A 23,942-nucleotide genomic window follows, 5' to 3' on the forward strand; every position below is an offset into this window, starting at 1 on the left:
GGGTTCTGCACACACAGACTGCTCAGCTGCAACACCAGAGCACTCATCCTGCTTTGCGTAAGAGCACAGACACACCAGATCACTGTCAGTCGGGGACTTGTAGTGTTCATCTCAGATTTCTCTGGCAGCCTGACCCTGGGAACACTTCACTTCCCAGCAATAAATAGCAAAGAACTACCAATTAGTTGCATTTGTTTCCTAATACTGTATGTTTTAAAAGCATTCTCTCCTCAAAGCATTTGCTAAGAGCAGTACAAAAATGCCAGGCAACACAAAATTCAGTTGAAGTACTTAAATATGATTAAGATAACGGGCACATCATAATACTCTGCAAGTGCATGTCCAGAATTATCTCCGTTGTCACCAGAAATTAATTTAATAATATGAATACAGATTCAGGATTCATGATTCAACAGTATTTCACCACTTAGCATTCACAGAGAACTGCAGGTTATGAAACTGTGCAATGACATTTGACTTCTTCTAGAAAGCTGCAACACCACAGAAGAAAAGTACAGGAACAACTGGCAATGTTCTTTGTAACACTTTAGATCACTGAGGAAATTTTACAAAGTGTATTGCAAGTAACCAATCTACAGTGATTAATGTTGAAATGTAAAAAAAGAACAATGCATGAAGGGAAAGCATTCTGACCTAATTCTCACCTCATTGAAGACTTATTTTAACCACTGATTCCAATATGAATTTAATAAAGACCTGACTTCAGAAACAGGAACAACTTCAGAAACCAGTTACTTTGTGTGTCAGCTGAGGAAGCTATCAGGTCTGTAAAACATCAGCTTGGGATAACTTTTAAATATATGCTAGACTTTTGAAAATCCTGAATAGGATGCCAGTCAATATTACCCTTTTTTTTGAGTTTTCAGGGAAGTCACCACTTGCAATTTGTACTTCTGAATAAATTACTTAATTTGCATTTCTTGAAGTAATTATGACCAAATATATTTTGACTAGAAAAAGAACTACCTAACTAACTAGCCAGAGCTGATGATTTCTACTTATTGAAAAGTACTAAAAACAGCCTTAAATATTCATAGACTCACGGTAAAATCAAACTCCCAATCAGCTGCAGACCCAGAAACTACGGAGATCTTATGTTTCAATATTTCAAAGTGAAACCATGTTCTTTCCCCCTCGGAGCTTTTCATGAGGAAAAGCCTCACAGTGCCAGATCACATCCAGTAATTAACTACCCATTGTACTGTGGCAGCCAGAAACAGTATCTACTCATGACAGTCACCCAACAGAACATCCCCTTCTACAAAGCAAATTACCAGTATGAGTGAAAACAGAGCCCTTGAAGATAAAGAGATCTGGTACGTGAACCAGTTACTGTGAGGTAAGATAGGTGTGATCTTGCCATGGGATAAATGTGAGCACCAGAACAACCCACTGCACAGGAGCCTGTGTCTATCCTTTTTACACTCCAGTTTAACTTGCACTATCTTGTCCACCAAGTTGTTTCATGTCACTGGAAAAATAAATCTCTTCATAGCTGTTTGTTTTCCCTCTCAATTCCTTATTCCATTTGAGCTCATTAGTCCAACAACAGCTTGAGACAACAATCTGTTTTGGATTTGAAGAGTGACTAATCTTGAATCTGTATTAACATAATGAAATTAATTTCTGGTGACAGCAGGGATAATTCTGTACCTGCACTTGCAGGATGGATTGATGTACCTGTTATCTTTATCATATTTAAGCACTTCAGCTGGATTTTGTGTTGCCTGGCACAAAAGTGAGTACCTGGATCAAGGTACCGAGACACCACTACAATAATAAATAAAAGAAATCTTATTACCTGCAGACAATCCAAGACTTTATACTGAAACAGTAGAACCCCTCCATGACAACCAAGCTAAAGTTACAGAGGTAAATGCATTCTTTAGAAGCAGCCTTTGAAAAAGAAGACATTAGTGTTTGTAGATATTTTGAAAGGCACAACAGACCTTTTACAGTAACAGAGGTATATACAGAACAAACTCCACTTTTATCAGACATTTATAATGTCCTTATTTAAAGGAGCAGCACTCATGACACAGTGAAGTTCAAAGAGAACTTTGGATTTATTTCTGGTTTAAAACATGAAATATCTTAATTTCAAACACAATTTTTCAAACGGTTTCAATGTGTAGTTCCTGCATGTCTGCTTATGCATGCAGCAAAATAGGAAAGGCTGCTTAAGGCTCAAGCTTTGTTTTCTTGGTTATGTTTTGTTCCTCCTCATAGGCAATCTTAAATTTTGAGAGGCCTCCAGACCACATGGTCAATATCTGAAGTCTCAGAGAAGAGAGACAGCCAGACGGCAATTTTAGTTCATCAACAATACTGAAAACAAAAGAGGCAAATCTAAAGAACCTGTGCTCTAAAATCTCATTTATAAAGCTGCACGGTTGCCATTTCTTGTGTAGGAAGTTCCTCACTTTTGAAATACTCATTATCAATGCATGACAAACTTAGTAAAATGGGGTAGCATCATTACTGCTGCTCTAATGTAATAACAAACCAAAACATATTTACTACATGTATTTATTTGTGGCATTCACCCATACTGAGAATACAATTACAAATTATGCAGATAATACATACTGAAAGACAACTTCATTAATGAAGATGCATGGTATTAACAGAAATGTACTTATTTAGACAAGTAAATGTAATTTAGGTATATGATGAGTTTATATTTATCTGTTCATTAACAGTGGTACCATGAGTGACATATTTAGAAGAGGAATATGTTCTCATTTTTTGGGTTTTCTTTAAGATATTTTCTTTTCTGCAGCATTGTGCTGTTAAAAAAGTATTGTGTCATTAAAGTCTAACTTAAGAATTGAGATCAAGATTTATTCAGATGAAATTTAGAATGGGGCCCAGCTCCAGCAAAACCTGTGTCACACATCACAACAATCCCCTTCATTCAAACCAATAAAGAAAGAAAAATATATATGGTACCAGAACAGAACCATGTAGGTTACATTTAAATGTACAATAAATGTTTTATGTTATTTAGCAACAACTGAGGAGTGGTTAATTAAAGGTAATAAAAATTGATTCCTTAGGCTCAAAGAATTCATTTTGTTTGGGATTTTCAAGGCAATGGCAAAAGAGAATTAGATGTCTAATCAGCATGGGGAGAGAGAATCCACTTTCTTTGAAAACCTCCAACTTACTATGCAATACCTTTCCAGCCTTCATAAAGGAATATCTAATGCATTCATATCCCTAGGTTATTTACAACAAAGGGTTTCACAGCAAAGTACAGAATGGATCAAGATTTAATTTCATACAATGTTCCTAAATATTAGTATTTTAAACACCTTTATTCTGCATATTCATAAAATAATTCATAAGCCTATAGGTTCTGTCTGAAAGCAAGTGAAATGGAAAACAATTCTAGAAAGGAATTCTATTCAACCAAGTTCTCTCCACAAACACGAAAACACAATTACATGGTTCAGTCTGATCCTTATGGGAGGATGAAAAAGTTATCCTTCATGATATATTTCACAATGACTTTACAGAATTACTATATACATGGCAGAACACCTAAATCACTTTTTAATTACCCTTATAAAGAAAGGTTTGCTTAGCAACATTTCAACAAAAATGCAAAATTTTCAGCCCAAATCTTCTTCCAAAGCACAACAGTTTTGTTCTACAAATTTTACTTCAGGCAGGTTTTAATAACATTAAATTCATCTGGGGAAGACACACATTACATTAACCTAATAAATAAAGGAGTGATCTATACATCAGAGACATAGTAAAACTTGAACTATTTCTCATTCTTTTTATAAACTAGCAGATAGGAAACTATGGAGAGGCATTAAAATAACTATGGAGTTGCAGCTTATCACCATCTATATATCAGAAAGTGTTATTACATTATTGAGATTTCTTGCGGAGGACTTCTAAGAGTATCTTTCTTTCCACTGAAGCACTTACAAAAAAATCCAACAATAGATTTACCTCTCTTCATAGGAAAAATAAACCAAATGCGGTTCTGTACTAGGATGTATTATTCATATGCAGGAATTTAATACTCATAACGAAAGGCCTTTTCTAATCACAGTATTTTATCAGAGAGGACTATCTTCACATCTTGCTTTGCAAGTCAAGGTAAGTCAGAAGTATCTTAGGAATGCTTTAGAAATTAGTGTTTTACTTGAAATTAATTAATCCCTCTTTCAAAGGGGTTAATAATAAGTACAAAAGGCAAACAGTATATACAGCTGCCACTGTCTGCACCAAGCAAATAATTCCAAGCTCAAAACAAGATTAGATTAGAACAGGAAAAAGGACAATGTACTTTGCATTTGCTTCAGTGCACCAGTTCAGGCTGGTTTTCTACAAAAGGAAGCACCCCACTAACATAATATGCTATTCCAAGGGACAGAAGAGCGATGACAATGATGAGGAGCAGCACCCTCCAGAAGCCCAGGTCTTCCACAAACTCTTGCCACGTTGTGCGGAAACTGGAAAGAACTCCTTCACCTTGCTGTAGGTTTGGATTAAGAAGGGAATGGCTTTCCATTGCACTACGAAGGATTAAAGTTAAAAATACATCAGAGTAAAAGAATGCATCTGTAAATATGACAGTAATCCCACTAAGGGCATCTGAAACATTCTAGATTAAAAATTAAACCCCCAACTGATTTATAGCATTGCTTCTGCTAAATCAAGACAAATCAGATCAGGAAAACACATCTAATTCTAAACTTATTTTATCTGAAATGACATTTTATTAACCTGTGCAAAGAGAATGATATTTGTGTATGTATAACTGCACTGAATTTTCAGGCCTGCCACCCAGAAGCCTTCAAAGGTCAGTCCCCATAATTCCTACTAGATATGGCTTAGTAAAATATAATGAAGCATAAGTTAAGACCTCAAGGGGCACACATTATTTGTTAATAAAACAAATCATGACTAAAAATAAACTCTGATTAATAAAATGGAAGCTTTAACCAATATTAATTGAGATGCTGAATTCTGCAGTGATCTTTACTACTCTCCTGGATATCTTTGTTACATGCCTCTTCCAAAAAAGCATTAAAAATCACAGAAAACACAAACTTTGGATAACAAGAAGTTCAGAAACTTTCTGAAAAAGTTGGCATTGTTGTGTTTTCTGCCATATGATGTTCAGTGGCTGCTTTGATGTTTTAGCATTCCACTACCAATCTATCAGGGCCCCTTAAATCATCAGACTATAAATTAGGGAGTGGAATTCTCACTTCTAATGAAAAACAAATATAAAATCTGAGAGAGGCAGTCTTCTTGACAATTGATCACCTTTAGAAAAGATGTAAGTTGTCTCAAAATCCTGCACAGCTTCTTGTGTAATTCTCCCAATTTTGCTAGTTTCACAGTTGTAATAGGAAACTACCTGTTGCTTATGAAAAATCTCATGAAGAATAGGAAAGCTTTTGCATAGTCTGACTTCACTTAAGTTTTGGCCATCTGCACAGTCTTATTACTTATTATTGAGTGAAATTTACAGGATCAGGCCCTGACAACCACAGAAAGGAAATGGTGGAATCAATCATATATTCAATGATGTCAATAGCAGAATGTAAGCAAAAAAAATTTTCCTCCCTTTTAACTGCTTTCTGTTACCATATTCCTAGGTATTTCTTACAAGACTAATAATAAAAATTTTAAAAAATCAAGGAATAGTATTTCCAAGTCAAAACTAATTGTAGAAATGCTGCTGTTTTTCATGACAGAAATAAATTGAAAAGTGATGGTAATCAGAAAAAAGTCTCATTCACGAAGCTCCCTTCTAAGATTACACCATGGGAAAACTTCACACTATTCATAAGGTATTTTTTCTCAGGAAGTACAACCACTGAAGAACAATTAGCCCGAACTCCCACAGCTTGCTCAAGTATTGCAGTATCATGTGCACAAGATTTCAGCAATTGCCTATTAAACAGCCTGTATTTTCATTTTTTTAAATATTTACCAAGCTGTAAAGCTATTTTAGCTTACCCATAGGTGCAGGATTTAGTAACCTTCCTTGCTTATTTGATTTCCCAAGCAAAACAAAGGGTTTAGTAAAAGACAGCCTTTGTGCAGTATTTCTTACTCAGTAAGTACTAACTAGTTAATACATAACCACAGAGAGGGTAAATAAAGGGGCAATGCAATTTAAGTGGAAAAGTCACATGCTTGCTCATTAAAAAGGGTACACAGAAAACATTTTTACTATTTTATATTACGACCCAATTAAAACCAGTGTTATTCAAGATATTTTTTCTTATTACAAATTAGAGCTGCATAAAAACTGGTAATGCAGCAACATGTCCTCAGAAGAGTTTGTGCCACACAGCCCAGACAGATGTTCTGTGTCCAACAGTGGTGGGAGTTCACATTTGGACACGCTTGTGGCACAGCCACAGGTCCTGCTGGGCTGGACAGAAGGACAGATGTCTATGTTGAGAGAGGGACAGAGAAGCTCTGCCTCCTGGCAGCAGGGCCACTCCTCACCCGCAGGAGGGCAAAGCAAGCAAAACCAAATTTGACTTGGGAACAGAGCTCTGGCCTCTGCTTCCCCAGCAGCAGCAACTCTGTGTAATAAGGAGCAGAAAACTGAAGTCAGAGACCATTTTTAGAAACAGTGTTATTTGTCCATAGGTTCATACCTAATGTAAGAGCTCAGAGGGCAGAGGACAGAAGACATTAATCTAAGTGTCCCTAAAATGTGAAAATAATACAAAGAGGGATAAGTGAAACGGTGGAGGTCTGAAAAGCCAGCTGGTAAAAAGATATTATTTATTTACAAAGCAATCAGCACACAAGCTCATTTGCTTTGGCTCCTATAGGCAGCTGCTATTTGTTACTTTAAAAATAATGTATTTCAGACATTTAAACACGTTCCCAAACAAGCTGGGTACTGCACTGTTTATGTCTCTGTGCCTGTCCCCAAGGAGAGCTGCTGACTTCCTGGCCAAAGCAAACAATATAACATTTATGAAGGTCAAATAACAGAAAGGAAGCTATGTTTGTTAAAGGGACACCATCAAATCAAAAATCAAAATTTAAATGGGGCTGAGCTGTTTGTCCACATGCTTACATAAGATCAGCCTAAGTGCATTTCTGTGCGTCAAGAAACTTTCAGTAGAAGTTAGTGAAGTCAGAAAGGTAATATGCACTAATTCTTACAATGTATAACCACATAATTTTGAAAATAAAAAAAAAATCTGTTTCAGGGCTTAAAACAGTCTCTCTGACAGGTAGAGTCATCTGATGTATAAGAAAGAACTTCATGGGAGTATTGGGTATTATTTCTGCAGTTTTGTTGGTTTCACCTTTTTCGTTTACTCAGCTTAGATCTAACTCCATCTATACAGCTTCTTTCTGTTTACAGTACAGCCTGTCTACATTTTCACATAAACCAAGCAACAGTTATATGACAAAACTCGCTGTCTTTTGTGATATAATGTTCCAGTAGTCACAGTTCATGATCATCATTAGACAATATTAAAAAAGCCACATTTTTTTGAATGGGAGTAAACAGGATAATGAGACATACTAGAGAGAGAAGTCACCATTGCTTTATACAACAGGACCGACAGCTTTCTTTACCTAGTGAAAATGTTTTGTTTCATACTTTGTAGGACTTCACTGCATTTTTCAGGATAGTATTAAATCCTAATGCACCAAACCTGTTCTCCTTCTATGTTTGTTTTCCTCTGAGAAACTTTTATTTTATGGCATACAGCTTCCAGTAATTACAGTTGCATTTTTTGCTACAGAATCACAATTTATTACTACTGATTTCCTCTCCCTTGTAACCCTAGGTTTTTGTCTATGCCATCCCAATTTTCCTCAAGGTTCCCTGTATCTCATTTCTTGGTATCACTAACATGCTTCTACTTCTCATGCTTTTGTTTTTTTTATTTAAGAAAATTCGAAGTAAGCACAGTCCTAGAACCAGGCTTTTAGGAATTCATTACTAACTTCCCTCTAACCCAACACTTTCCCTGAAATGGTCAGCAATTTTCTCTAAATCCTCAGTTCTGCATTAACTATCTCTTTGGCCATCATAAAATTCTTATTCTCCATCTTTTCCAGGACTGCTAACAATAGAAATTTTAGATATGACACAATATAAAATCCTTTATTCAAGTTCAGATGGATGAAAAGTCTTCCAACCCCTTTTTTTTTGCACAGAAAATCACTAAAAGCATGTCAGATTAGCCTGTGATACTGCCATTTTGCATTTCACACTATTTCCCACTTGGCTCTGTAGTAGGTGGTAGAATATTTGAGTTTGGGACTCCGAATGGAAAATTAGTAATTATTTTTTAAAAATTTTATTATAAAATTAAAATCTCAAAAAAAAATACAATAAAAATACAATACTCCTTTTTTTCTTACATTGGATCTGTTTAAAGAGATTTTCCCAAAATTTAACACTCAATTTTGATTTTGTTTGGTAATGTCAGGCCAAATTTGATATTATCTGTTTTGAGGAATAAACAATCAAGTCAATCCCAAAAATCTAAAGCCATAAACATTATTTCTCCTGGTAGTTATTTTTGTTTGGTAAATACCTTTCACTTTCAGCTGTTTGCATTGTCTCCAGTTTTGAGTGAGCTCCTCTGTTAAATCCTTTCACCTCTTGCTCCTCTAAAGATTCCAGCAATCTAATCACATCTTTATTCACACCCCTTCGTTTGGCAAGAACAAGTGGTGTTGCACCTTGGTGATTGCTAAAACATAAAAAGACATAAAAAAATTCTAACACAGAAATTTTGTAACAAGTCAACTCAACATAACATATTACAGTTTAGTAAGTCCTCAGAACTATTTTCTCTTTTATCAGACAGTAATAAATTCCAATCTATTCAAGTTACAGCACAATTGGTTATAGAAGAAAATCAGTATATATAGGTTTGAAATTGCACAACTCTTTTCCCCCTCTAATAAAATCAAAATTCTTAGGACTCTAAAAAAAAAAAAAATCACAACAGTAGATTTATGGCAATGTTCAAGTTCAAGCTTAATTTCAAGAAAGAATTGTGCAATCTGGCTCCTAATAGTTCCTTTTCCATGAGGGTATTAGGACATGAGGCAGAAATGAAATAAAATACAGATGGTCCCTCTGCTGCTATTAAAATAATACTGAATAGGTCCAGAGCTGCCTTTAGACCAGGAATTTCCACCAGAGCTGTTTGAAATGAGGGGAAAAAATCCCAACCCACAACCCATAAATAATCTGGTCTACCAATAACTAGTTTTGCTGAGCTGAAAACACTAATGAGGGACAGGTGAAAAAGGGACAGATTTAAAAACTCAAAGGTTTTGACATTACTCCTGGTTTTTGCACACGTTGTGAATATGCAGAAAGTTCCACAAACAAAGTAATTCAGCACAGGAATGAAACAGCTAGTTATTTTGCAGCTTGAAAGCTTCCATCTGAGCACTGGCATCTGACAGCTGCTGGAAGCCAGAAGGAAAGAATATACAATATTGTGAGTCACAGACTTTGAGGGAGGGCAAAAACACTGAAAGGAAGCATTGTTACCAGAGGAGTATGGGAATGAACTGACACACACAAATACTGTATTTTCTTTGTCCTATATAGTACAACAATAGAAAATAGTGTGGAGAAATTCTTTTAAAATAGTCAATGTGATTTTTTCTTTGGTGCCAACAACCCACACCTGTCTGTCTGGCCAAACCAGGGCAGCAATGTCATCAATGAGGCAGAATTAGATACAGCAGCTCACACCAGCACAGACTAGCAGAAGTGACCTCTTACTGTTTTCCTGCCTTTTTTTTTTTTTTTTTTTTTTTTTAAATTAAGTGGTATCTTTGTAAAGTAGAATTGCACCGAATACAGCATTTCAGCAACAGCAGATTTACATGCAAGGCTCTGGTGACAAAAGACTAATGTATTATAAAATATGTACTGTAAAAAGTGACTTACCAAATATCAATTTTAAGTCCATTAGAAACTAGGAACTGGATGGTATCGACATGCCCACACAGGTGAAGGGCTGTGTTACCCTGGTAATCAGTGGCTAGTAGGTCAGCACCAAATTTATGCAGGAGTTGACAGATGTCTACATTTCCTCTGGCTGCAGCCAGGTGAAGGCCAGTTCGGCCTCGGCTGTCACGAATATTTGGGTCAAAACCACTCTCTAGGAGTCGTTTGGAATAGTTAAAATCTCCATCGATACAAGCCTGCAGCAGCGGCACGTTTGTCTGGGAGGAGTCGTTCACAAAAACGTAGGACATTGCTCTGACTCTCTCAGGTCAGCAGGAGGTGACCAACCTGCAAGTAAAAGGGTGAAGAAATGATGGTGAAACCAGGCAAATAAACACAATGCTAATATTCACTAGACTGTTCAGGTTCCCAAACAAGAATGCAAACTAGCTTATAGGTCAACTCTATCCTGTCATACACATTAACTTTGTGTGCTGCATTCCCTTCTCGTAAAAAGGAAAGAGCTCACATCTCTGGAAAGAGCAGCAAAGCTTTGTTATGAGAGAAAACTGGTAAGATCTCTGCCACAGATGCCAGACAGGTGATCAGTTTTCAACCTAGTAAGGAATCACATATAGTAGTATTGATATAAAAGGGCAAAACACCCACAGATTGGGACAGAAAGGAAGAACCTTTCATAAATGGGGAAACTCTAAACAATTCAGTCCACTGGTACAGTCACACAACTGCAATTTTTACCAGTTATAAGCAAAGCTGCCCTAATGGACTTTCACCCTCTGAATTTGAACTTCAATCCACAAACTACAGTACAGCTAAAAATGCTTAATAAAAATACTAATTTCTTCATTCTGCAATAAATGTATTTTTCAATAATCTTTGAGAACATTATTTTTACAGTGTCAGAGTTATACAAACTATAGAACAAACAAGAATAGCAATACAGAACACAGAAAACTGTATGCATCAGGTGAAATTGCCCACTGAAAACTGGAAGTGGGTGCAAGGAAGACAATGGTAAAATCAAGCACAGAGCTACTGTGAGTTTGAGTAGAACCTCAACAAGGAGAAACACAAATGTAGTTTCTCTGGCTTAATACCAAATAAAGGATTAAGTCCTTTTCTGTATCAGGACATAAAAGAGGAAGAGAAATGTTTCACCATGGATTACTTGGTATAGAACAGTTGATGAACTATGATTTCAGTTTTACAGAAGAATATTTTAAGGGTGAATCAAGTCAGGAAGGTATGATGACACTGTGCTTACAGGACACAGAAAAGATTACTTGAAAACAATAAGGAAAAAGAGAATGATTTAGCAAGAGAACGGTAGAATGTTCATGAAGCAATTTTAAGAAGCAATGAAAACATGTAGAAGACTGGACAACAGTCCTCTTTTTGTATTGCCTCAGAGAGGTGGTAAAAAAACATCACATGAGTAAAATTCCTCTAGAAGAAATCTCAATAGACACATGACAAAGTTAAAGTGATAGGAGGGAAACGTGATTTTACTAGATAAGCTTGGAATAGAAAGTGAACTGAAACATCACTTGAAAGAGTATTTTTCACTTGCCCAGGGGTTCTATTCTGGGCTCACGGTGTAGCAGTGTTCTGATTAACTATCTGAATCTCTTATTAAAACTGCTATATACAGATTTAAATTTTCTCATCTATATAAGGTATCCTTCCACACCAGTGCAGTCATTCAGCCAGGAGAATGGAAACATGGCCAGTAGCCAAAGAATTCAATTTAAAACCTCTCCTTTTATGAGAGTTCATAATGTCTATATTTTATAGCTCTTCCCCCATGTTTTAGATCAAATTCAAGATCAAAGTACCTCTAGAAGTAATTTCAAAATGTGTACACACTGGTCTGAATAACACCTGTAGCACTGGGGGCTGCTGAGTTTAATAAATCATATTTAAACTTCACTAGGCTGTGTTTCCTATCTGGACAAATTCAGCTACATATATCAACACATGTCTAGTTTTCCAGTGCAGGAATGCACAACGTTTTTTTCTTTGTTGGATGCTGAAGACAAAGAGGTAGAAATAAATTCTGCATCTTGGTATCTGCATAAGGAATGATTCTAAGCAGAGTACATTCCTCTAGGCTGCAAGTATGTTTTCAAGCACGTGATAGTACATCACTGGCTCAAGAACTCTTTTCCACAACCATCTCCAATAGCAAGTGGCCGGTTCACTGATACACCGTAAAACTTAGTGCGAGACTGGAGCCATGTAGGGCACTGACAGGAAAATGTAATTACTTGAGTATTCAGTGAATATGTTACAACCCCCTGGATGCTACAAAGCTATGATCCCTAGCTGACAGCAATTTCAATTTTCTTGCCCATTTTCCACCCAAATCATGAATGATATGAGAATTTTTCTTCCACTCTGCCCGTCCAGTCTTCAATGAGAAAAATAATGGGCCCAGTTTCTCTGCGATGTGATTGTGACCTTTATATTCTGCACTAAATCTTCCCTAAAGCAAGATCATCAATCATTTTAAAACCTCCAATTATCAGCCATAGAAGCAGCATATCAATACCACAAACCCCTACTTGCACTTGACAAAAAGTGGCTTGCTTGTAAAATAATGCTTCAGTGTTTAAACCTGCTTAATAAAACAAGGCCTAACATAAATCAACGTGAGGATATTATGCTGGAAGAAACTTAGGCTATTTGAGAAACAGCATGGCATGCTCCATTAAATATAAGCTAATGTCTGTATTTTCATACCAGACGTGTATGTCTGGTAAAGCCCTACAGAATTCCCCAACTGTGATGAAACATTAGCTAATAATACCTAGGAAAAAAGCCACTTCCTTATCTTCTCAGAAAAGGAAGCACAAATACTAGCAGTTAACAGAAAGTGTAACTGGAAGTCATTCTGATTCAGAATTTATTATCACTAAAATCTTCTAGAACTGATCACTCATGTGTAGAAGACTAAAGTAAAACCTTAGTATTTCACAGGAAGAAAGACAAAGATGAGGTAAATCCTTCTTCCCAATACTTCAAGATTGTGGACTAAGCAAATGCATTTACAAAAAAAAAATTTAAAAATCTGGGCCATCTGGTTTCATTTATCTTTGTGATTAAAAAGATTTTTTGTACTAACACAATTCTATTTCACATATGGCTAGCTAACCTATGCCAAATACAAGCTGCACACAAAGCTGAACTATGCACCATCTTTAAAATGTCAGTCCCCAAATAGCATGTTCTTGCCTCAAAATTAACCCAACCTAGCAAAATCTCCTGTGTAAGAAAACTCATAAAAAATCACAAGTAAAATTAATTAGGTATTTTTCATTAAACAAATGGTGGTTATGTTTCTGCCCACAGTATCAAAAAGCTTATTACTGCAATGCCTATCTAATACAACAGACTTAGGAGCAAAATTTAGAAACAAAACAGCATTGGCCATTCAATTTAAATTGCTTCTGAAAGGTGAATCAGGTAACAACTCTGAACCTGTCCAGAAGCTGATATCCTACCAGTAAGGACTGATATCATAGGCACCAATTAGGACAAAGAGACTTGCATTAGTAACAAGACACAATATATTGCAAAATGACCATCCTGAACATCCCAAAAAATTACTACTACTACATAAATAAATCTAATCTTTAAAACCAGAAGTAAATGACTGCTTGTAAAAATGCATCACTATCTACTGAAAATGTAGCTGTTAAATAATATTTTTGTTTAAAAAAGGTTTGCTTTATTTAACTTGGAACTTTGACAGAAAACTAGTTTTGTGAAAAAAAGTAAATTCAAAGACATCCTCCCAAACTAGAAGTATTCAGATTAGAAAGGCATAATGTAAGAATGTATTTTCCCTAAATTTATACTTTTATTTAGCCTCAACACAGTGTACTTTTTAATTAATAACTTTAGAAATTATGCTGTAATACTCTTCAATGACACATGTAGTAGAGGATAAGAAAATTTAACCAAGCTGTTTTGTTTTCAAAAGGAATCACTTATATTAAGTGATTCTGTAAAAATAATTTATTAACTAGGAGTCAGTTGTCTCTCACTATACTGTGTACAATGGGAACTCATTGTCACACACTGATCTGTTGCAGGACAAGTTCTCATCTGCAGAAGCCAGGAGTGATCTTGAAAAATTCAAACCACAGAACTAAATGCAAGTTCTGTCACTTCTTAAACTAGTCCTAAAATTTGTGTTAACTGTACACAGTTTGTTTTTACAGTAAATATATGCTGTTTCCTCTGCTTTCTTATTAAGTTCAACAGCTACCAAATAGCCCCAGGAATAGGAGAGAATAGCTCCACATGAGAAACACAATCACTCGTGGGACCCATCCCTCCACTACAGAAGTATTAATGAACCTGCCAAATTTGGATTAATCACCAGTCACTGCTCCATAGGACATACCAGTTCTGCAAAACTATAGTTTTCCCCACTACATTCAGGAAAACTGAACTAATTGCTCCTATTTTAAAACAACACATCGGTTCCACAAAACAATATCAGATTGCTCCATCCTTGAGACTTCTCAGTATTAATACAAACTCTGACATCTAGAATGTAGGCATCAGTAAGATTACCACTAGGGAAACTGCCAACACCAAGAAATGGAAACTAAAATCCAGGAAATAGTAACCTCCCATGCCAGCAAACACATGATACGCCTTCCTTGCAAAATTTGCATTTGTCAACTCCCTGGTGGTAAACAGCATCCTCCTTCTGTAATGCACTTTGAGAGCACTTCAGTGGCAATGGCTTGCAGAGCTCTTCCTCTTCATTATTTAAGTACTTTGCTTTAAGTGCTGAGGGAGAACTTCCTTGCTAAGTTTTCATGCACACATGTATTGGTGTGCAAGTTACTGAGAAGTCATTTAACTGAATAAATCATACATTCAGTAAAAAATTTTATGATCAGCTCATTTCCGTTTAGGAAAGAACACTAGTATGTATATCAAAATACACTTAAGTTCTGTATTTTCTATTAGAAATCTTTATCTTTTCAGTACAACTGGAACAGTTTTATGGCTCCACCAAAATGGAACTGCTGCTAAAAGCAGCACCCCAGATTAAGTTCAGCATGATGCCTATTTTACACACTGCTATATTTTGCAGATTTCCCCTTTCTAACTTTAGCTATTTTTTCAACGGTTCCTGGATTTGAGGTATCACAGCAGGTTTATAACACCTACACGCCCTCTCATGTCCCTAGTCAGACACATGAGTAGGTGCCAACAGAATAACATTATTTATGCCATTTGTTTCCAATCATTCCCATTCCCTTATGCAGACGTGAGACATCCAGGTAATGATCTCTTGGTGTCAGGACCATCCTCTAAGCAGAAACTCTGGGGCACTGCATATACAAAGGGCTTTACAAGTACAGGCTACAAAGTGCTTTATGAAGAAGTTTTAACAACTATTGCTGCTCTTACGGATCAGCAGATAATGGCAGTGAGAAACAGGAAGCTTTTTGCTCATTATTGCCCAATATGTCAACACTACAAGATAAAAAATAAACAAGGCCTCAAATGCCAATCCAGGGTTAAAGGATGCTTCCCCAGACAAAACAGTGTAAATTTTGTGTACTGAGGTACACAAAACAAGGGAAAAATAAGAATGAGATTATTCATTTAAAATGCCTTTATTAACAAGCAGATTCACAAACATTTTATCCTTGCTAAACTTAACTGGTAATTCAGTTGCATTACCTGTTTGAGCACATTTAACTTCTATCAAATATACCGCTAAGTATTTTTGAACATTGCTCATCTTTCATCTTCTGTACAAGAACTATTTAGGAAAAAAGGCAATTTACAGATTTTTTTCAAATAATCTGTAACTTTAATTCCCCACAATTCGCTCTATTAAACCACTATATAGCTACAGTACTTCTCTGTTCATCGTGGCCAGTTTGAATATATCCGTTTTTATATAAAGTTATTGAATCGTATCGGTCATAATTATCAACCTTTTCACAAAGCTTTACCTGAATTCCTTTTTTGTTTCTGTTGGGAACACATAGGGTGTATGTTGGTCAAGAAAATATTAAAGGTTACTACATATTGTTTTGTTGTTGGTTTAATTGTCTGGTTTTTAAGAGAATAGAGAGAATTTGTCCCACTCTTAATTAAGTGTTTGTGTTTAAATTTGCTGCAGACTCGGAGCAGTCTTCTGCAACAGACATTGACAAGGGATATCTCCGGCTGGCAGCAGGCTGCCGAGGCCGGAACAGCACTGGAGTCTGGATGGACACTGCCACCACGTGGACTGCTGAATTCCTGTCCAATTGAAGGGACGCACACAGTCACAGAATGCTTTGAGGTGGGAGAGACCTTAAAAGGTCATCTGGTCCAACCCCCTTGCCATGGACAGGGACACCTCAGACATCACTAGACCAGGCTGCCCAAAGCCCCATCCAGCTTCGCCTTGAACACTTCCAGGGATGGGGCATCCATGGCTTCTCTGGGCAACTTGTTCAAGTTGTTCTTCACCCTCACAGGAAAGAATTTCATCCTTATATCCAATCTAAACCTTCCCTCTGTCAGTTTAAAGCCATTCCCACTTGTCTATCATTTTATGTCCTTGTAAAAAGCCCCTCTCCAGATTTCTTGTAGGTTCCCTTTAGATACTAGTGTAGTGTGTAAGCCTAGACTCACAAAGACCACTTTTTCTACACTTGTGGTATTTTCTGTCTTCCTGGGAAGGAAATTATGAAAGGCCTGAAAATAAGGTTTTATAAAATTTTATTAAAAGGAGTCTGAAATCCAAACTGCTACTTCTTTGCAGTATAAACAGCATTCTCATTTAATCTTTGATCCTCTGTTAGTGAAACAAGGACTTAGGTATGTTGCTTGAGTTCTGAAAACAAAGGTATTTAATTTTTAAAATTATGTATTTATGCCTGTTTCTTAAAAAAACACCCAAAACTAAATCCAAAACACCCCCACACAAAAAAACCTAGTCCTTACCTAGACAAACAGTAAGTCTGAGATTATATATTTACTAACATGGGGAAAAACTTTCTGTGTCCAGGAGGAATCATCAGAAATCAGAACTTAATAAAAGCAATAAAGCAAACTAAGAACCTGTCATCAAATGACTTGTTATATCATTCGTATTTTCTTACTTTTTTCCCTTTCAATATATAAAATAGCTTGTATGTCCTTAGCAATGCATAATCTTGATGACATGGCCTTAGTGTGCAACATCAAATGTGGTTTAGTGGCTAGTGAACAGAAGCAACAGAACACTTTTAAAAGTAGATGGCTCCTAAATTTGTGAGTCATTTATATACAACTGTATGCTTGACTTCACCTTTGAAAAAATATATTACTCTGCTTGTTCATTGAAGTTCATTTTTATACCAATAATGTATTTATATCAATGTACCAATGATAAGACAATTAACACTGTCAAACACGCAACTCTTAACTACAAGTGCTGGATACACATTTCTGTTCAGAATTTTCATGTTCACACAGTAAATCACTAAACCGGTTTATCAAATAGTAAATTGATACATTTATTCTTTCAAATATTTTAAATATCTATCAACACAGCATGACTTAAAAAACTTAACTGTATCACAGTGGATCATGTTATGTGACATAGTAAGATGAAATGGCAACACTATTTAGGTTGTATGTCTAACTAGTACATACATAGTGATACTACTTTTGCATAAATAGTTGCTTCACCATGCTTAGACTCAAAAAAATTCTCCATGGAGGCAAACACGTAGTAGTACTAGTGACTGCACAACTTCAGTCTAAAGGGACTGAAGGGAGTGAATCAGAAGCCTAAGCATTCCCAGGACAACAGATGGAGATTCTGAGGAGAATCAGAGAGGTCAGCTTCAAGCTCCTGATCTGCACAGGGGCTGGAATTGACCAAAAATGCAATGAAAGATGATTGAAAAGAACCTGAGAGTGAGGTAGCTCAACTGATGTTTACCAATTGCATCAATTTATCCTGCTGAGCCTGAAAACAAAAGACATCACATATACAGGGAAAGCTTCTACCTTTAGATAACTTAGTAAATAGCAGTAACTCATCAATCAAGTTGATTGAATATTGATTGAAAGACTCAATCAATATTCAGCATGAAACCCAGTGTCTAGTCAATGAACAGCAGTACCCATGTTTCTTTAAAAAGATTTGACAAGCTCTATTTGAGGAAGGATGAAGAGAAACTGTGAAAAAAAGTCCACATCAATTATTAGTTTTGTGAATAAAGAGCCTACATAAAAGTAGCCACAGCAGATCACAACAAAAGTCCTTTTAGGCCTAGTATAATTTTTTAAATGGTGGCAAAAACCAGAGGCTAGAAAGAACACAGAATAGGGCAAGCATATATAATATTGCTTTTTCTACTCAAAGTGGATGGGGTTTTTATGTATTTGGCTACGCCTCCACCTCTGAATTTGCTCTCTCTCCTCTTCAACACAAATACTTCTAATACCCACAACATACTCTGGTAAGTTCTCCAACTCAGTTCTTATGAAGAACAACATCTTTTGATCTTGCTGAATCAGGGACTTGGTAGCTTCCCTTGTGGACCCCCAACTCTCCTGCAGGAAGAACAGACTGCACCTCTGCCCATTCTTTTCCTGCCACTCATGATTCTACAGGCCTTCATCACAGCCTCCTCAGACATCCCTTTCCAGGATGAATTTTGAAGTCCAGCTTTCTTGGTCATTCCTCATTTGGAAGGGAGTCTGTGTGTATGACCATTCTTATTTTGCTTCTCTGAATCTCACTCATTGTTATTCTGTTTTGTGAGCAGGCAGACAGAGCAGGGGTGACCCAATCAAGATGTTTGGGTGAACCATGGATTAACAAGTGTCATGACAAAATTCTTTGCTTTGTTTTTTACTTGTTTCTCAGTAATATTCACTGTTTGTTTTACCTTTTTCACTGCTGCTTAACACTGTTGTTACATTTTCATGGAACCATGCAATAAAACTACAAGACACTGCTCATTACTGAGAGCCCAGTATTTCATACGAGAAGTTAGGATTCTCTTTATGCTATCTGAATCCCTCCACTTACACTGAACTCATGTGCCAGTATGTTGCATTACCCAGTTACTCAGTTTTACAGGGTTCTTTTGCAGCTGACCCTATCTTTATAACCCATGTCCTGGCAAACACTATCAACTTGTTGCTCACTGCCTTTTCTAGGCTATACATGCAGATTCTAACAGTTCAGAAGCTAGAACTGAACTATGAAGAACTAAAATTATTCCAGTCTTACTGATCATAAGTTGACTAAAACTGGTGTCCTGGATCAGGCTGATCCGGCTCACCCAGCGCTCTGCTTTCAAGAGCAGCCATCAGAGATTCTCCACTGGGAGAGCACATGAACCTGGCTGCTTCCTGCAGTCTATTCTCCATTCTCCACACACACCCAGCAGCCACAACAGTACACTGTGGACTTCCCTGAGCAGCTTTTAGCAGCCCCTCAACAGACTTTTTGCCCATTTTCTAACCCCTTCCTGAACTTGCTCACACTGCCACCACAGCACCCCCGTCATCCTTCCCTGTATCCATCTGAAACTACCTCCCAACAGCCCCAGCATGCAACTCCCATTTCAGTGCCTCAACACTGCATGAATAACTCTCACTTTACTCACTGCCTTCATTGCATAACGCTGGCCATGCCCCAGCAATATCCTCTGTGAACAATCCTGACTTTTCAGTCTTTCCTCTTAAGGAAGCTGATCCCCTTGTCCCTTTTGGTTGCCCTTCCCTATCCCACTGTGTCCTTCCAATGCAGAGACTGGAACCACACAAACTACCCCAGATGAGCGTGCACCAGCCACAGCAGCAAAATGGTGCCCTCTGTCTTCTTCTCACTATCTCTCTGAGGACAGTCACCATTTTCCTGCTCTCTGGCTGCCATAGCACACTGAGCTTAGGTTTCCAGGGAACATTCAATGGTAACTCCAAGCACTTTCTCTTGATTAGTGGCTGCCAGTCTCGAGTTCACCACCATGCGAGCATGGTTTAGATTATTTTACCCAAGACATCATCTTACTTTGTGTACACTGAAGCTCATGTGCCACCTTTCTGCCTCCTTCCTTTTTTTCGCAATTTCTTTTTGCCTTCTTTATAGTTTTTCAACCCAACCACTTCTGCACGTAAGAAATGTCTTTGATGCTATATGCATCCATTCTCCTAAAAATCCTCTGGTATGGTACTTTGTTCTAATGCTTCCTGAAGATCCACAACACCTGTATCTACAACCCTACTCAGTAACCCTGAGTAAAAGCTGATGAGTCTTGGATGTAGAAAAACTCTGAAGATGCACCCATTCTCAGAGAGAACCAGCCCCTAAGGTACTAACACATAACACAGACAGGCATATTCTTCTGTGGATAAAAAACTCCGAGGTGAAGAAGACTCACAAGCATTCTACACCACCCATGGGAAGCCCATACACCCCAAAGCATTCCTGAAATGTCCTGCTGCCCTTTTTCTGTCACCATCCACTACTGCTGGTCAGACACTCTAAGATGTCTTGAGCATGCTGAAGATTATCATCAATGAGCATTGCAGGATTTATGCCTTTGAGTTTATATTATAAAATTCAGCTGATGTAGCTGCATTACTTGGATGTCAGAAATTTGCTGACTGACAAAACTGGTGTTTAAGCAGCTCTGTTCCACTCAGCCAATCAAAATGTCATTGATAAAGTAAAAGAAAAAATGCCACTTGGAAAAGTGGTGCTGATACATGAATGAAAACCAGAATCTAAGTCCTGTAAGTACAGACAAGGCTGCAGTGGGGGACTCTCTACAAATCCATTTCCCACAGGACTGCACAAGATAAAACCTTTTTTCCACATATTTAGTAAGTATCATCTTTAAATAGCAAAGCAAACCACAACAAAACTGACCATTTCAGTATCTGTGTTCTTGACCTACAATACACACTCACAATGGAAATTTGGTGGAACAAGCCCATGCACTCAAGACAGGCCTGCTGCCTTCTCTAGCAGCATTCTATGGGTGCTCTCTCCAGAAAGCTCAATGCTTCAGGGATCACGTATTTCACATAATGTGTATAAACCATTACATGTATAAACCAATATTCTAAAATATCTTATGTGCTTATTAACCGATCTATCTGGAAGTGGAACATCCACAACTTGAGATCATGTGGGGAGATATTAACTGACAGACTGACCAAAAGAAAAGAGTGGCAGCCCTCAAAATTCCAGCATACCCAAATCCCTAGAAGAGCCTCTAGTACTAGTTTACTCCTTGGACAACCAAGTATTGCAGGTCCTGAGCTGCAGACGAGGACTTCAAGGCCACATGTGCTCAAACATTAAGTTCAAAAGAATGTGAGATAACACAATTAACTTAAAGCACTGCTTCAAATCCCTCACTCTTGCTGATGAGACAACTTTAACCAAAGGACACCAAAATCTGCAGAGAGGAAATGTGTCACTGATTACAGATCACAACTGAATTATAGAGTCCCCTCTTGCAGAGGCAAACTCACACAGCTCTGGTAAAAAGACAGCAGATGCATATACTACACTTCAACCTTCAACTCATCTCAGCTTACTTGTCATACCTTTTCTTCGACACAAAAGCCAGCAATTAGCCATTGTCATTTCCTGATTGTCACCAACTCTACTATTCAGACAGCAAATATAAATATTTTTCTTCTAACAAACAATTTAACAAGTTCTTGCTAATAACCTATTCCACAAACAAGCAAAAAAGAAAAACTGATCTATAGTCTACAGGTAACACTAACTTAGGCTTCTGCTGCAGCAAACAAAAGTAATATTTTTACAAACCAGTCACATTCCATCTAGTAAGTGTTCAGTTTTTGCTCTTCCTTGATCTTTTTGAGGGCTGGTCCTGAATATCAGTGCTCTCTGATGGTTAGAAGTTTTCATATATTATTAATCTTAAAACCTATGTTAAATTATTCATGTATTAACATGATCCTTTAGCTCTATTTATTTCCCTCACAGTGTTTACCTTGATGGTTAAACAGCAAGCAAAATTACAATTATTCTGCAAAATTAAAAAAAGCCAAATGCCTCTTCTAACAGACTTTTAATTTCCCTACTTGACCTTGGCGTATCTGCCTCTTTCTGTTCCAGTTTTTTTGCTGAGAATGATTAACATTATACAAAGAGTTCTAGAGTTCTGTTCATGGATAATAGTGACTCCTTTAACTGGATCACTGTAGTAAGCATTTACTTTTTCTGCAATTCAACATCTTGTAACTACCTATCATTCTTTGGTTTTGTATTGCTTTCAATTGGTAAGAATTTCTTCTACAAATTTTTTGCTTGCAAGATTACAACTCTAAACCCTCATTCTTTAAATTGTTATTAAACTTATTTCATACCCTAGTTATCAGGATCACCCAAATTTTCTGTGTATAACCCTCTTCCATACTTGTCAGTGCCTCCCAACTCCCCATCACTATCAAATTAAGACAGTAAAGTTTTAATTGCTACATCAAGACCTCTATCAAATATTTAGTAAGATTGGTCTCAAGACTGATCTTCAAAGAACTAATTTTATACCATCTGATACTCAGATTTGATGGATTTTCGAGTCAATATTACTCACCACAGTTTATTTCTAGTTACTTCCCTATTCTGTCTACAATTCAGGTGTTATGGCTACCTTTTCACCACAATAGCAACGTGAAGCAGCTTTAGTGGGGTCTAGAAAATAAGAAAGGGAATTACTCCACTTCCCGTAAAAACAGCAATTGTTTCATCAAAGACAGTTATGACAGCAGGTTAAAATATGTATTCCAGTTTCACTTGTTTTCTCCTAGAAAGCCCGTCCAAAGCCGCACACTTACCAACGCCCTGTCAGCAGGGCGGCCGCGATCCCGTCCCCCTCCCCTCCCCTAAGGCTGGCACTGCTCCCGCTGTTCTCCCACCAAACGGCATCACAGCGCTCCACCTCTCCGGCTCCCGGGCCGGGCTCTGCCCAGGGCCCGTCCACGGGCCCCTCCCCAGGCCTGGCACAGGCCTGTGGGGGTGACAGCGCCCGGCCGTGCCCTCCCAGGCCTCCCGCAGCCGCCCCGGCCCCGCGGGTCCCGGCCCCGCTCCCGCCGTACCTGCGCGGGGCTCTCGGGGGGCGCGCGGGGCCGGGCGGAGCGAGCGGCCGGCCGGGCGGGCGCGCGCGCCCCCTGCTGGGCGGAGGCCGCCGGGCGCTCCGAGACCTCCCGCACCCTCACGGCGCCCTTGGCCGGGGCACGGGGACGGGGCAGAGCCGCGGTGCGGCGCCAGGCCGCGAGAGGAAGGAAAGCAGGAATAGCGTGGCCAGCAGGAGCAGGGCAGTGATCGCCCCCCCGTACTCGGCTCTGGTGACGCCACCAGGCGAGTACTGGGCTCAGTTCCGGGCCCATCAATTCAGGAAGGACATTCAGGAGCCGGAGCGAGTCCAGAGAAGGACAAGGAGCTGGTGAAGGGTCTGGAGCTCAAGTCCTGCGAGGAGCGGCTGATGGGGCTGGGGGTGTTTGGCCTGGAGCGAAGGAGGCTCGGCCGTGACCGCTCCCGACAGAGCCCTGGGAGGAGGCTGAGGCCAGGTGGGGGTCGGGCTCTTCTCCCAGGGAACAAGGGACAGCACAAGAAGACATTGCCCCAGGCTGTGCCAGGAGTGGTTGGGGTTGGACATTAGGAGGAATTTCTTCACAGAAAGGGCGATTAGACACTGCCCAGGGAGGTGGGAGAGGCTCCAGCCCGGGAGGTGTTTAAAGGCTTAAAGACTGGACCATGGTGTGGTTGATGGGGTGGGTTCCGGTAAAGGTTGGACTCGCTTTCAGAGGTCTTTTCCTACCTAACTGATTCTGTGATTTTGACGCTGCTGTGTGTGCTATCCCTATAACACCACAAAAATCAGAAAGCTAAAAATTCAGGCAAAAGTACAGTGCCTCTGTCTCCGCCTCATCTCAGCACCAAGGTTCT

At 38.4% G+C, this 23,942-nt stretch overlaps 1 protein-coding gene across 2 annotated transcripts; it reads right to left on the reverse strand.

Annotated features, from left to right (window-relative positions):
* Positions 1–2,534: 2,534 nt before the first annotated feature.
* On the reverse strand, positions 2,535–23,122 carry ANKRD46 (ankyrin repeat domain 46). Of its 2 annotated transcripts, none has more exons than XM_053994097.1 (4): positions 23,093–23,122; positions 9,962–10,309; positions 8,583–8,741; positions 2,535–4,559 (listed from the first exon to the last, which is right to left on the reverse strand). In XM_053994097.1, the coding sequence occupies exons 2-4, from the start codon at positions 10,270–10,272 to the stop codon at positions 4,343–4,345; spliced, it is 687 nt and encodes a 228-aa protein (XP_053850072.1). In that variant the 5' UTR covers positions 10,273–10,309; positions 23,093–23,122; the 3' UTR covers positions 2,535–4,342. The 2 variants fall into 2 exon arrangements, with proteins under 2 accessions (XP_053850072.1, XP_053850065.1); XM_053994090.1 differs by lacking the exon at positions 23,093–23,122 and adding an exon at positions 22,832–23,045.
* Between the last annotated feature and the right edge of the window lie 820 nt (positions 23,123–23,942).

This window comes from Vidua macroura, chromosome 1 (assembly GCF_024509145.1).
Source record: "Vidua macroura isolate BioBank_ID:100142 chromosome 1, ASM2450914v1, whole genome shotgun sequence".
Classification (NCBI taxonomy): Eukaryota; Metazoa; Chordata; class Aves; order Passeriformes; family Viduidae; genus Vidua; species Vidua macroura.